The following is a 12,295-nucleotide window of genomic DNA, read 5'->3' on the forward strand; positions in this document are numbered from 1 at the left end:
CCAGGGAAGGGACACATCAATCTGAATTTCAGTCTTCTAGGGAACCATCCATAGAAAACCATCATCCTGGGGCCAACTCATGCAGTTTTTTGACCTGTAAGTGTCCATAGGGGCATGGCAAATAATGGAGTCCAAGAAGAAGTAGCCCAAGCTCATTTCATTTGCTCAACAAAAACAACAACAAAAACCTAACATACTGAGTGCCCACTAAGTCCTAGGCTTCACAATGAGTGTGTGAAAAGCTGAACTCTCTTTTGGAGTTCATATGAATAGAAACTCCTAACCCCTTGGGAAATGTTCAATTCAGTCTTTCCAGCTCAGCTAAGCTTCCTAACTACATCATCCTCACTATGTTCACTTGTGGTCACCATCATGCACCTAGCAAGACAATGAAATTGACATTAATTTTAGATAGTGTTTTGAGGGTAAGAAGAAACTAAAAGTTTCTAGTTAACCATTATTTAATGAGAGAATTAACCAGGTGTCTAGTCAGTCATGTGACTGTCATGCTGAGGAAATATAAAGAAAGCAGTGAGGTCCCACAAATTCAGTAACTCTGGCTTTTGTTTACCTCCTTGCTGAGTTGAATCCACTCATTTATTTAATCCTGATTCAAAATGATATTTTCTAGAATGTCATAATTTTTTCTGCTGTTTTAAAAAAATGATGTTTGAAGGGTGTAGAAGCCATGAATACCTCTTTCCTTAAGAGAGGTGGTTATTTGTTGTTCTAGGTATGAAAATAGTCACTTCAGCCTCGCCACTTGGCCCATGTGCTGGAGAACGATGGGGGCCAAATCAGGAGTAAAAACAGTCGGAATTATTATTATGTTTTTATTTGAGTATTTTCTGCCTCTCTCCTGATGAATCTGGATAGTGTACTCTAAGAGGGAAGACAATGGCGGGGTGGGTTTTAGGCAGGAGCCTAAAAGGGGAGAGAGTAGTTGCGATTTGTGTGTATTGCTCCAATTTTTATTATATTATTTTTATTGTTTTTTGCTTTTTTGACTATCAAATAAGGGCCACTCCAATGCCATTGGAAGACATTTTTCTTTTAGAACCTCCATTGTAAAAGTGACCTTTTTTCCCTAAGAAATGGGGGATATCTATCTTCATTAGTTTGCATGCTTCTTTTCATTTATGCAGGTGATACTCAAAACTCCCCAAACCCTTGAGCCTAGAAGGTTAATTAGGGCATTTGATGGTAAAGAAAATCAGTCCCTGAAATTGAGGCAGAAAGAATCCAAAAGTGTGTGTGAGGGAAGTGTCTGCTAGCCTCATTCCCAGCTAGCCTTCAGCTCAGATTGAGTACAGGACATATTGATCATCACAGAACCTATAATTGGTGACCAAAAGCACAGTGTGGCTTTAATGGCCCTCCCTGAATAGTTGCCATTATTTATTTATTTATTTAAAAGAAAGCTGCTGTTTTTTCCTAAATTCATGCTGCCCTCTAGTGGCCCCACTTCCAACTTCAGAAGTTGAACTGGAAAAGGAATGCAGAAAGGGTGGAGGGATGGGTTTTTTTCTTTCTTTTTTTGTCTTCTGTCTGAAAGATCTCTGAGTTCCTCAGTCGAGAACTGAAGAAGGAAACATGAAGTCATTCCACATGACCACTGTCAGTTTTGAGTGACAGCCCAGTTATGGTACATCCTTCAGTGAGCTGCACTTCACGAATCTTAGCTGATTTACATCCCATTTCTGCATGTACTTTGGAATCCAGCCCATCTCAAATCCATTATGGTCCCTTAAACATAATCAGTCCATACTGACTTTGCAGCTCACGTTTTCCTCCATGAAAAAGTAGGTAAGAATGAGCCTAAGTCATCGTGCTAGTGATCTAAGTTCTCAGGAGACTTGCTGGTATCTGTGAACAGAACTGAACAAATAAATAACACATTTGAAAAAAAGCCTATAAAAGCAAAACTTCCATTCCTGTCCCAAAGGCAGTGTCCTATAATTCAAAGATATTTCTGGACTAGAAACGTAAAGTCATATGGGTACTTGATATTGTCACCTTAGGGAAACCAATTGGAACTTCATTTTCCTCCGCAGTAAATAAAGGACTTTACCTAAAATGAAGATCTTTCAATTTTATCCCAGTTTGAGAATTCCCCATTACTTTCAAAGGAAAATTTAGCATTCTGTGTATAAGCTTACTGGAAAGTATGGGAAATAATGTATCCTTATAGCACAGTATAAGTTAATCACTGTTTAGGATGTCAAGAGCAAAGATTATTTCTGCTTTCATTTTAGTTGGGACAAAAACTATAAACAGAATAAAAAATATTTGGATTACAAGATTTAGAAACTTATTTTTTGAGAGGAGGAGAGGACTTGTCAGAGAAGGAAATGTTTACAATGGAGTTTGCTCTCTGTATTTATAATGCGTTCCCATTTGATTAAAGTACAATGTATCTAGGAGGCAAGAATCAATCATATTAGTGATCCTCCAACCAGGGATCTACTGAGCCCTTTCACTACCTTTTTAAGAAAGGAAATTAAAAAACATTGACATCAGAACAAAAACATGTTGACTGTTTCCTCTCCAGTATTCATATAATGAAAACATCTGCTGCCAGATAACTTTAACTGGCCAGCCTGATGCTTCTTGGATGTGGAGGGGACTTTGCATGGCCCTGTTACATCTGGCTAGGGCCACAGCATCTGCCATATGGGTGTGGGATCTAGGGGTCTAGAATGACAGAGCTTGTGACTGAAGATCCATCCAAAGGTGCAAGGATTTCTTGGACTCATATTTCCATTTTCCACTAGCAGATTACGTGAGGAGAAATCTTGCCCTGCATTCTTTCTCCTCTCCTTCCTTCCCCACCTCCTTTTCATCTTGTGAAATGACAAGCCTCATTTCAGATGCCCTGGGAGCCCAGAGCGTATTTTCCACAGGCTCTGGTTTATCACACATCAGCTTGTCTGCCCACTCTCATCACCATTTGTCCAGCCTCCCTGGCCTGGGAGGCGAGCTTACTTGCTCTGGCTGCCTGTCACCTCTGGACTTTGCCAAGATCCTTTCTCTGCTGCCTGGTTTCCTTCCTTGCAAACCCAGGGTGAGACCTGACGATGCCCAGCATCTGAAGAGCAGGCCAATAATCTGCCTTCAACCTCCCCTCAGGCAGTAAGCTACAAAGGTTCTGTGCATGGGGCCAGATGCCCTGTTCTCAGCAGGATCTTGGCCTTTTTGTCAGTATTCTTTCATGACACAGATGCATCCTAACCTTTGGATAGGTGGCCATATTATGGGGTTTAATTTTTGCTTTGGGGGAAGACTTTTTTTGGTCTGGAAGAAAATATATCATAACCCTACAATTTGGATCCTATCATGTACCCAAAGCATTCACCTTTGGGCTATATGCTCTGTGCTAAGAAACAAGTAAAAACTATCCTTAAATTCATGATAAACATTGCTGGTAGAATGAATCAACCTGAAAGAAAACTGACAGCAACTAAACTTGAACATAATATAATTGATTAGGGATTTTAAAAAAAAAAGAACTCACCCAAGATTTATATTTTGTATTGAAACCCACACAAACTCATGGGGAGGAATTAGCTTTTGTTGAAATAAAATAAAATTAAATAAATAAAATAAAATTTTATTTAACTAACTAAATAAAATAAAATTAACTAAAACCACACAATAAAATGTGTTGACTAAACAGAAGACTCAAGCCCTCCTCTCACAATTTTGAGCTGCACAATTTTCCTCCAGGAAATGGGATTCTCAGAAACTAAATGACTGCAAAAGAGATTCAGAAGATATTATGGGGAAAAGTTGGTATTTAGGAAAAGCTGATTGAGCACTTTAAATGTAAAAATTACATGAAAAGAATTGATCCCACTGAAAATAGGAATGCAAATGTTAAAAACAGAAATAGTTTTGACTTTGCATTTAAAAATTAATTGAGGAGTTAAGCTGTCTAAATGGAGTTTGCAGTGAATAATTAATGTTTTCTCAAAGCAGACTCTCCAGACCAGTTTGCATGTTTATATTGATAAGCTGAAGTAGTAATGGTAGAATTCAAATATCCACCAGTGTAGAGGATCAGAGTGGCAGGGTAGGAATTCCCCCTTGTTCCCATGGGACCATTTTGTATAATAACCGAGACACAGTAACCCTAAGAGACATTTTAGGGGTTAGCAAGCACTGTCACAAAATGGCACCCTTTTCCAACCCAAGTTACTGATGATAAACTGAGACACTTGCCAGATGTCATGCTCTGCTAGTTTGGGAAGGAAGTTTCACTTTTTCTTTGCCTTCTCTACCAGCTCCTGGTCGAAGTGGAGAGCCAGGTTCCCCTCCAACCTGAGTCTTCACAGCGTGTAGATGGAGGCAAATGTATGTGACATAGAAGGAGGACTTTGTTCTTCTTCCACAAAAACTGCTCCCAGGCAATCCCTTCCCTTAAGACTTCTAAGTCTCTCTTCAGTTGGCCAGTGTACTTAAGGAGCTTACATTCAAAGAGAATCTTATGCTGGGGTCCTGTAATTCTGCAGGCTATGCTAAATCCTGAGTGGTATCCATGACAGAGCTGATAGCACATCACAAAGCCGACCTCGGGGTATTGTTCCAGCCCCTTGTTAAGATCATAAAACATGGGCATTTACTCCTTCCTGGTTTACTTCAGGGCTGCACATGACAAAGTTTACTGAGGGCTGTGCTTTCTGGGCAATGTCCGCTTCTAATGCATAATGTTTATAGCTGTTGAGGAGGATGATCACTTCTCTTTCTGCAGTCGTCACTGCGATGGTGTTGCTTTGGTGGGAGAAAAGTGTTCGGCAAGAAAACACTGAGGCAATTACCCTCTGTCACTCAATAAAGCAAATCTTTTAATCTGTATATATTTTTAAGATGTTCCAAATGTCTGAAGTCATGTCAGAGGTTTAAAGTATAAGTGTAAAATAATGGACATTCTCGACTTTGTGGATTCTAATTAAATGTTATCATTTTGATGGTATTAACTTATTCAACAGATATTTATTAGGTATCTGTTTTTAGCACTGAGTATTAGAAGTGGGTCAGGAGAGAGACAGAGGAGGGGACGTGTTTATGAATTCGCACAGTGTTGTATGGAAACACTGTTCTGGAATCTTTCATAATGGCCCAGAAGGACCCTACTGATGTTCTTTCCTTTTCACTGGGTGCATCTACCTCTTCACAACACTAGACTCATTTTCTCCCAGGGCCAAGGGAATCTACTTTCTTCCTTTCCTTCTACAGCTTAGAGAGTACTCTGAGGAACTCTCTGTCCCTTGCTCTGCATATGGTGCTGCCTAACTGTAAGCTCCTAGTGATCACAATCAGATGGGGATCTGTTTGTCATTACACTTAAACATTCATGATAATAGCATTTAAAATGATGATTACCAAAACTAATGGTATAGAACTGAAAATTTCTCTACTTTGCAAATATGAATCTATTGGTCCAACCAGCACTCACTCATTAAATGCATTTTCATATTTGTGCAGATTTTGTTTCCACTTTTAAAATATGAACCACTTATCAGACTTTTGTTGAGTATGGAGAAGTGAGACTCAGTCTTGTGTCAAAGCTAGAGAGAGGCAGGACAGTTAGTGGTCATACTTCCTGCTGTGAGTATGGAATACAGGTTACTCTAGAGTCAGTGAAAACCCTTTCTTTGGGAATTCCTAAAGAGCTCAGCTTGTATTCTACATTATATCGTGGGGGAATGGGCTGAGAGGGTTCACAGTACAAATTGTGGATTAACTAGCCATTGGATTTGCATCTTCCTTCAGACAAGACCAGACCTCTATATTCCAAAGGAAAGCAACTTAAAAACACTAACTCATCTGCTTCCCAACTGAAATGGACCTATGTGATTGGCTTTGTTCCCATTTTACAAATGGGGAAAGCAGCTCAGCAGAGGGAAAGGATGTGTACCTTGTCACACAACCATCAAGGGCAGGGCTGGATTTAAATATAGATTTCCCCTGTTGCTAAATTCAGTGGAAGTGCAAGTGGTAGGGCAAGGTCAGGACCTCCTGGAGGCCATGCTGCCCTCATAGGTGGTATTCAAGAACTCCCTTCTCTGGACACTGAGGAATCCGCTCACTCATGTCCTAGAACTGTCTCTGCTGTCACATCCTTGCATCCAAGAAAAGAAGCCAATACCCACCCCGTTAGGCAGCCCCAAGGTCATAACTTAACCTGCATAATTAGAACATCCATTCCAGAGGGGGGAAGCATTGAAAAGATAAAGGGCCTCTTTAAAACAGATTCTTCCCAATACATTTTTTTCATAATTATAGTTTTAAGAGCTTACGGTGATGGGAAAGCTGGCTACTTAAGAAAAATTAGGAGTCTCATTTGGCAGGAGACGATTCCCCAGGGGACAGCGCACTGTCATTTTTCAGGGCCCCTGAAAAGAAACCCCCGCACAGACATCTGTGCATTGGCCTGATACATGGCAAGCCTGCTTCACTTATTATGGCCAAAGCCAGATATTTTAATTAAAAACACTACATATGCCATTAAATGTGTTGTTCCCCTTGCAGTTCTGAGACGTTAGAGTTTGAAGAGATACAAACAAGTGAATACATTACAGATGTGCACAGAAATCAGGGCCTACACAACCAGTGGATTCCCAAATTCCAGCCCCAGAGCCCCTCCCTGAAAAAATGGTCCTTGCAAGCAAACTCTTCTCTCTCTAATTTTCACAGCGTCTGGTGGTTGCCATGGAGGACGAGCAGGGCTGCAGGGAGAGCGTCATGTAATGGCACCTCCCTTAATTTACGAGCAGATCCTATCATTTCACAAATAACCTGCCTAATAAATAAAAGTCTGTCAGCACACATTGGACTGCACCAAGTTGTTTCTTTTTCCCCTTGTTAATGCTTTTATTTATTTATTTACTTATTTTTGAGCACAAAAGTCACATATTGGGGGTAATCACATCCCCACTGTGAGTTTGGGTAGGAAACTCATGAGAGGCAATGCTAGCTCAATTTAAACCTCTGTAGATGGCTCCAGTGCAAAAATTGCAGCTGATTTCAACTAGCCAGAACACCTTTCTCCCCAGGCCAATAGCTGGGTTTCATTTTTGGCTGCCAGGCCATTCTCCTGCCTTCCTGGAGCAGCCCAGGACTGAGTGCCTTCCCTTTAAGGATTTTATTTAAGGTGACAGTGCCTCACACGATGGCCCTCTGATCACCTCAAGTGGCTGAACTATCAGTGGGCCTCCTGCAAAGTCTAAATTTAGATTGACTAAGGTTATCCTTAGGCCCCAACCCCACTGCTCCAACAGGCCAGGGCTGCCAGGAACTTCACGGCCGCAATGGGTTTTGGAATGATGTCTGGGAGAAACAAGGTACTGTTTCTGCAGGAGCAGGAGGAGAAGGCCCAAGTGACAGGGAGTGATGTCAGCTTGCGTTAGAGTGGCAGACAGTGCTAGAGTGTCCTTGGCATAATATGGAGCGGGTATCTCTGTCAGTATCTCTGTTTTCTGTCACTGCACACAATCCTAGGCCTGTCTCTAGTCCTGACAGTGTCTTTTCAGATCAGGTTATTGCCAGCCCAGAGACCAACTCTGCTCCCCAGCACACAGCCCCTTTGTTTGAAGTCTGCCCTTTTGTCATTAATGTACTTGATGTCTATTTAAATCTGACAGTGAGTGCGATATCTCTTTTCCCGTCAAGAGATCATTGACAATATTAATTCCTCATGTCCTTGCCTCATTTTCCAAGCACTGACACCTGCTGAAGTTTCCTGCATCCATCAAACAGCCCTCTCTCACCAGGACGTCTATAAACATTCTTGCTTGTGGGCCCAAAGAAGCAGGCAGGCCGTATAAAGGACTTTTATCAGTGCCAACCAGAAAGAAGGTCTGGGAATGTGGCTCAGACCCATCCCAGCCCACATTCCAGGAGCACTGTTTTCATCAGGTTGCATCTAGGTGAAATAACTCTAGAGTACAAGTTCACCGTGGAGAGAATGTAGAAGAAAGAAATTGAGTCCCTGGATGTATGAGAGTATTTACTGGAGAGAGTATACCCATGTGCGAGTGTACCACGCAACCTGCTTTTCATGTTTTTTGCTCAAGAGAAAGACTGTGTTCTTTACAATATCTGATAGCTCCATCCATTTCTTTTTATAGAAATCCATGCTGTCCTTGTGCCACAGAAAGAAATTAATACCCTTCAGCTCCATCCTTCCAGATTCTTGAGTGTTTATTTGAATCAGTTATGTTTAAGGCACCCCCTTCTGGGTTTTCCCATACATCTGAGGCACTCCTGCCCAGGCCTGTAGGGGAGGCTGTTTCTGGGGCAGAGCTTGCCTGGCCCAGATCATTGGATTTGTGGCATTAGTGACAATATTAGCACAAACCTGGGCACTACGTAATCCAGCACAATAAAGTGAGCAGCACGGTGCCAATAGCTAAAAGGATAATTTAGGCTCCAAGAAGGGTCTCAGTGAAGTTTTATCCAAGCTCAGTATTTCCAGGCACCAGACCAATACTGAAAACCAGAAATTGGGGATTGGGGGCCAAGCAGAAAGCAAGGCCAAGTGGGAAGACTGATCCATCCACAGTGAAGTTGCTCATGGGAACATGGCAGGAAGTAATGAGAGCCAGCCATGGAACAAGGTTACTGTGTCTCTCTTCCAACTCTAAGAGATACCGGGACCCTGGCAATTTCTATCTTTGTCCAGATTTATCTAAACCAGGGAACTTCTATCCTGTCCTTAAAATTTTTTACAAGTCAGGACTGGTGGAGTGGCTCAAGTGGTAGAGTGCCTGCCTAGCAAGTGTGAGACCCTGAGTTTAAACCCTAGTACTGCCAAAAAAAAATTTTTTTTACAAGTCATTTTAATCGTATTTAACAACAAAATTAAAATTTCTATAGTAGAGAAACATCTTTTTTACAGTCATAAAAATATTTACTACTTAATATGTCTGATGTGAAGAACCTAGCTAATTTCAAGCGCTAATTTATCCCAAATTCACAAAAAATGGTGTTTGTTGATTTCACACTATCAAACTGATGAAAGAAAGAAAAAGGTATGCATGTAGGGAGTTATTTTCCCAGTTAGGTTTGTGGCTCATGATTTAATGTTTTAGGGACATCTCCTTTGTTTTTTTCTAGTTGTATACACTTCAGAGATTCAAGTCCCATAAGTGTAAAGACAACTATGTGTGACTGAATTTTTAAGTTAGTTCTTCTAAAACTGGAAGAAAAAGAAGTAGCAAAAAGCAAAATGAAGTTCTTAATATTTCCTTGGAAAAACAGGTTTTTTTCTTTAATAATACTGCAAGGCTTTCATAATAACCACTCCAGGAGATTTCTTATGAGTATTTAGAAATATTGAGTTGATTTAAAAGTTTGGCCCTATTCTTGGTGCGCTCTTCATGGTTAAGAACCTTACAGTCTCCTTGAATAAGAAGAAGTTTTATACAGAGTGACAAATTACATAAAATAAAACTAAAGATGAAAGTCAGATGCATTTGAACCCAAGAAGAGAGTTCAGGATGCCTAACGAAGGGGACATTTAATGTCAGAAGCTCTTGCTACTTTTCAGGTGACATTTTCAACACACTTCTCTCCTTTAATCACCTGGTATGTGCTTGATACTTCCTAGGCTTTGGAATATTATTTCTGGAAGTTAACAATATTGATTCACAATAAACAACTTCAAAGTAGTCACACACTTGGAAGATTATTCTACATCTTTTGCTTAGGCACAAGTTAATTTTTTAACCTTAATTTTTCTGTTCTTAGAAAATTTGGAGAGAGAAGAGGGTTGTGCTACATTTTGGGGAGTCATTTTCCAAATTGAAAAGTTCCTAAAATGGGGAAATCATGCAGAAAGCATGTTATTCTTAGAAACCTATACTTACTACTGACATTTTATTTGCATGTCAACCCTGAGGACAAGAAGGTAGTCTTTGTCTTCCAAGGCTTAATCCATTTTCTGCCACCCACTGGATTTGCAATCACATTACATGTCTGGTTTGCAACACCTGCATCTCTAGGCTACACTAATTGTTCCACCTGAAATGATGTGTTTTCTTTCTATTTTCAGGTATTCTGGGGAAGACTCGCTATGTTTACTATGGGAAAAATTCAGAGGGCAACAGGTTTATCCGAGATGACCAGCTCTGAAGCTACATTCTGCATGCCTTAGTCTATTGCATGAAAATAAAGAAAAAGGGAAAGCAAAAATAAAGAAAATCAAGTCCACGTTGCATTTCTATGTGACTGCTACGACTTCTGCTCTCTGCACCTTGTACTGACTTTGCCAGGCCTATCAAGATCATCCTGCTGCTGTAGACTGAGTGGTCACAGAGAGATTGACATGATTGCCCTTAAGCAGGTCTCATCCACCAGGGTGACAGACAGCGGAGGCAAAGCACCAGGGCTGACAGCATGAACACCATGATAGATTGCCTGGAGCCTTCACTGCCTACAGGAGAGCAGAGGTCACACCTGGGGCCTCCATGGGCATGCTCAGTGGTTGCAGCCTAGTGAGGGAGGCTGGCTTCATTTTGCCTGCTGAGTCAAGATTCCTGTGCTACTGCTGTGCTGTGGGTTTGTTTTTAGTGGCATGGTCACAGTGTAGGGGAAGAACACTTCCCTTACTCTGTTTAGCCCTGAACTTCTGCTTATGCACAGCTCTCCTAATCTTTTCCCATCATCTTTATCACAAGGCAATTCATTTCTATTCACAGATTTTTCAGAAACAGAGGGATAATTTCTCAACTAGGTCATACATTATGGCTGGCTTCATATTGTTTTAATTCCTTCATTAAATAGCTTTCCCTACATCTCTCACTACAAATGCAAAATTCTTTCATTCATTTCCAAATCTACTTCTTGCCCTGAATATGCAGGATAAGCCATCTTTTCTAGCATGATGGTTTGGTTCCACCGGGCACTTTTTCTTATTTTTGAACAACACACTTCCAACTATGCCTTATAGCCGTATTTGTGCCTGGGACTGGCTTGCTCCTCTGGGTGCTGTTTAAAAGCAAGGAGGTGATGAGAAATAGAGTGATGGGTCAGGAGATTGAAAAACAAAATGAAGACTGAAGAAAATACCCAGAAGACCAAACAGTTTTTATAGAAGGCAGAAACCTTTGAACTTCCTATTTTTCTCAGGACCACTCAGAAATTAGATCCATAGCTTATGAGACATTGCTTCATCATCGTGCATCCTTGGCTGTGTTCTAGCACTAATGTCACAAGGAAAATACACACAGTCATGCCGGTAAGTGACTCTCATTTCACTTACCTCATTGCACAAGTCAAATCACTCTTGAAGATATTTGAAAGGCTGCTGATTGTCCTTAACACAATAGCCTTTATTTTTGCTTCTTTTACTTAGACAGCAAAGCCCGAAAGAGAATCCCTCCAAGTTCTGGATACTAGGTGACAAAAGAGTTGCTATTGCAAAAGTCTTTAGGGACTCAGAATCCCTGAGCTGCCCAGGAAGAACCTTTTTTTTTACCTCAGCTCCAGTCAGTTTACATAGCCTCTGGCCTACAGAGTCAACAGAGTCCTGGAGTGACATGTATTGAGGCTGGCAGGAGTTCCACCTGTAGATTATACGACCTGTGTTAATCAGCTGTTCAGACCAGGCAACATTAAATCCTTGAGACCATTAATAATTACAGATTATTCAATGTTCGCCTTCATCTCTATGATCCATTCATAACCAGAGTTGAGTATCTCTGTTCTGTTTGATCTCCTAAATGGCTGTGGGATAATGCTTTAAACGGGCAGCAGCAGGTCCCACCCTGATTCATTGTTTAGAAGCGTCAGCACGTGTTTTCTCCATGGCATGTTACAGACAGCAGAACTCTGCAAGGGCAGCTAGACTAGTCTGATGTCATATCCCATCTAGCGACACATATATCCTTGTCTTTATAAAAGGCTTTAACCCTGTCTCAAACAATAAAAAAGCACTTGTGAACTGACCACAGAATTTTTCCATCTTTATTTTTCTTACTTGTTTACTTTTCTTAATGTCAGAACCATTTGTATCATGCACAGGAATGTCTCCCTCAATGTGAACTTTGGAGGCAAAAAATATTTTTGGAGTGAGTTATTGACCACACTGTTTGCCTCTCTTTGGGTTGTTTATTTTCTTCCAGAATGGTATAATAACTTTAATTAAGATTAGCTTTAATTATAATTTACGTAAAGGCCATCACTGTGGTATATTCATCTTATTGATAGAATTATGGTGAGCTTTGTTTCTCTTAAGCAGGGATAATGATAATGAATTAGTGTTGGGTTGTTTACAATTCCATTGTTTGTTAAG

General features: G+C 40.7%; 1 protein-coding gene across 6 annotated transcripts in view; it reads left to right on the forward strand.

The window, feature by feature from the left end:
- Window positions 1-11,948, forward strand: part of Lrmda (leucine rich melanocyte differentiation associated) — a 1,025,409-nt gene extending 1,013,461 nt beyond the window's left edge. For all 6 annotated transcript variants that reach the window (XR_012449754.1, XM_074079224.1, XM_074079227.1 and 3 more), the window contains one exon: window positions 10,055-11,948. Coding sequence is in view for 5 of the 6 variants with exons in the window: in XM_074079227.1 (XP_073935328.1) it covers window positions 10,055-10,156 (102 nt within the window). In the remaining variant the exon portion in view is untranslated. The remainder of the gene's footprint in view (window positions 1-10,054) is intronic.
- Window positions 11,949-12,295: the final 347 nt, after the last annotated feature.

This window comes from Castor canadensis, chromosome 7 (genome assembly GCF_047511655.1).
Source record: "Castor canadensis chromosome 7, mCasCan1.hap1v2, whole genome shotgun sequence".
Lineage (NCBI taxonomy): Eukaryota > Metazoa > Chordata > Mammalia > Rodentia > Castoridae > Castor > Castor canadensis.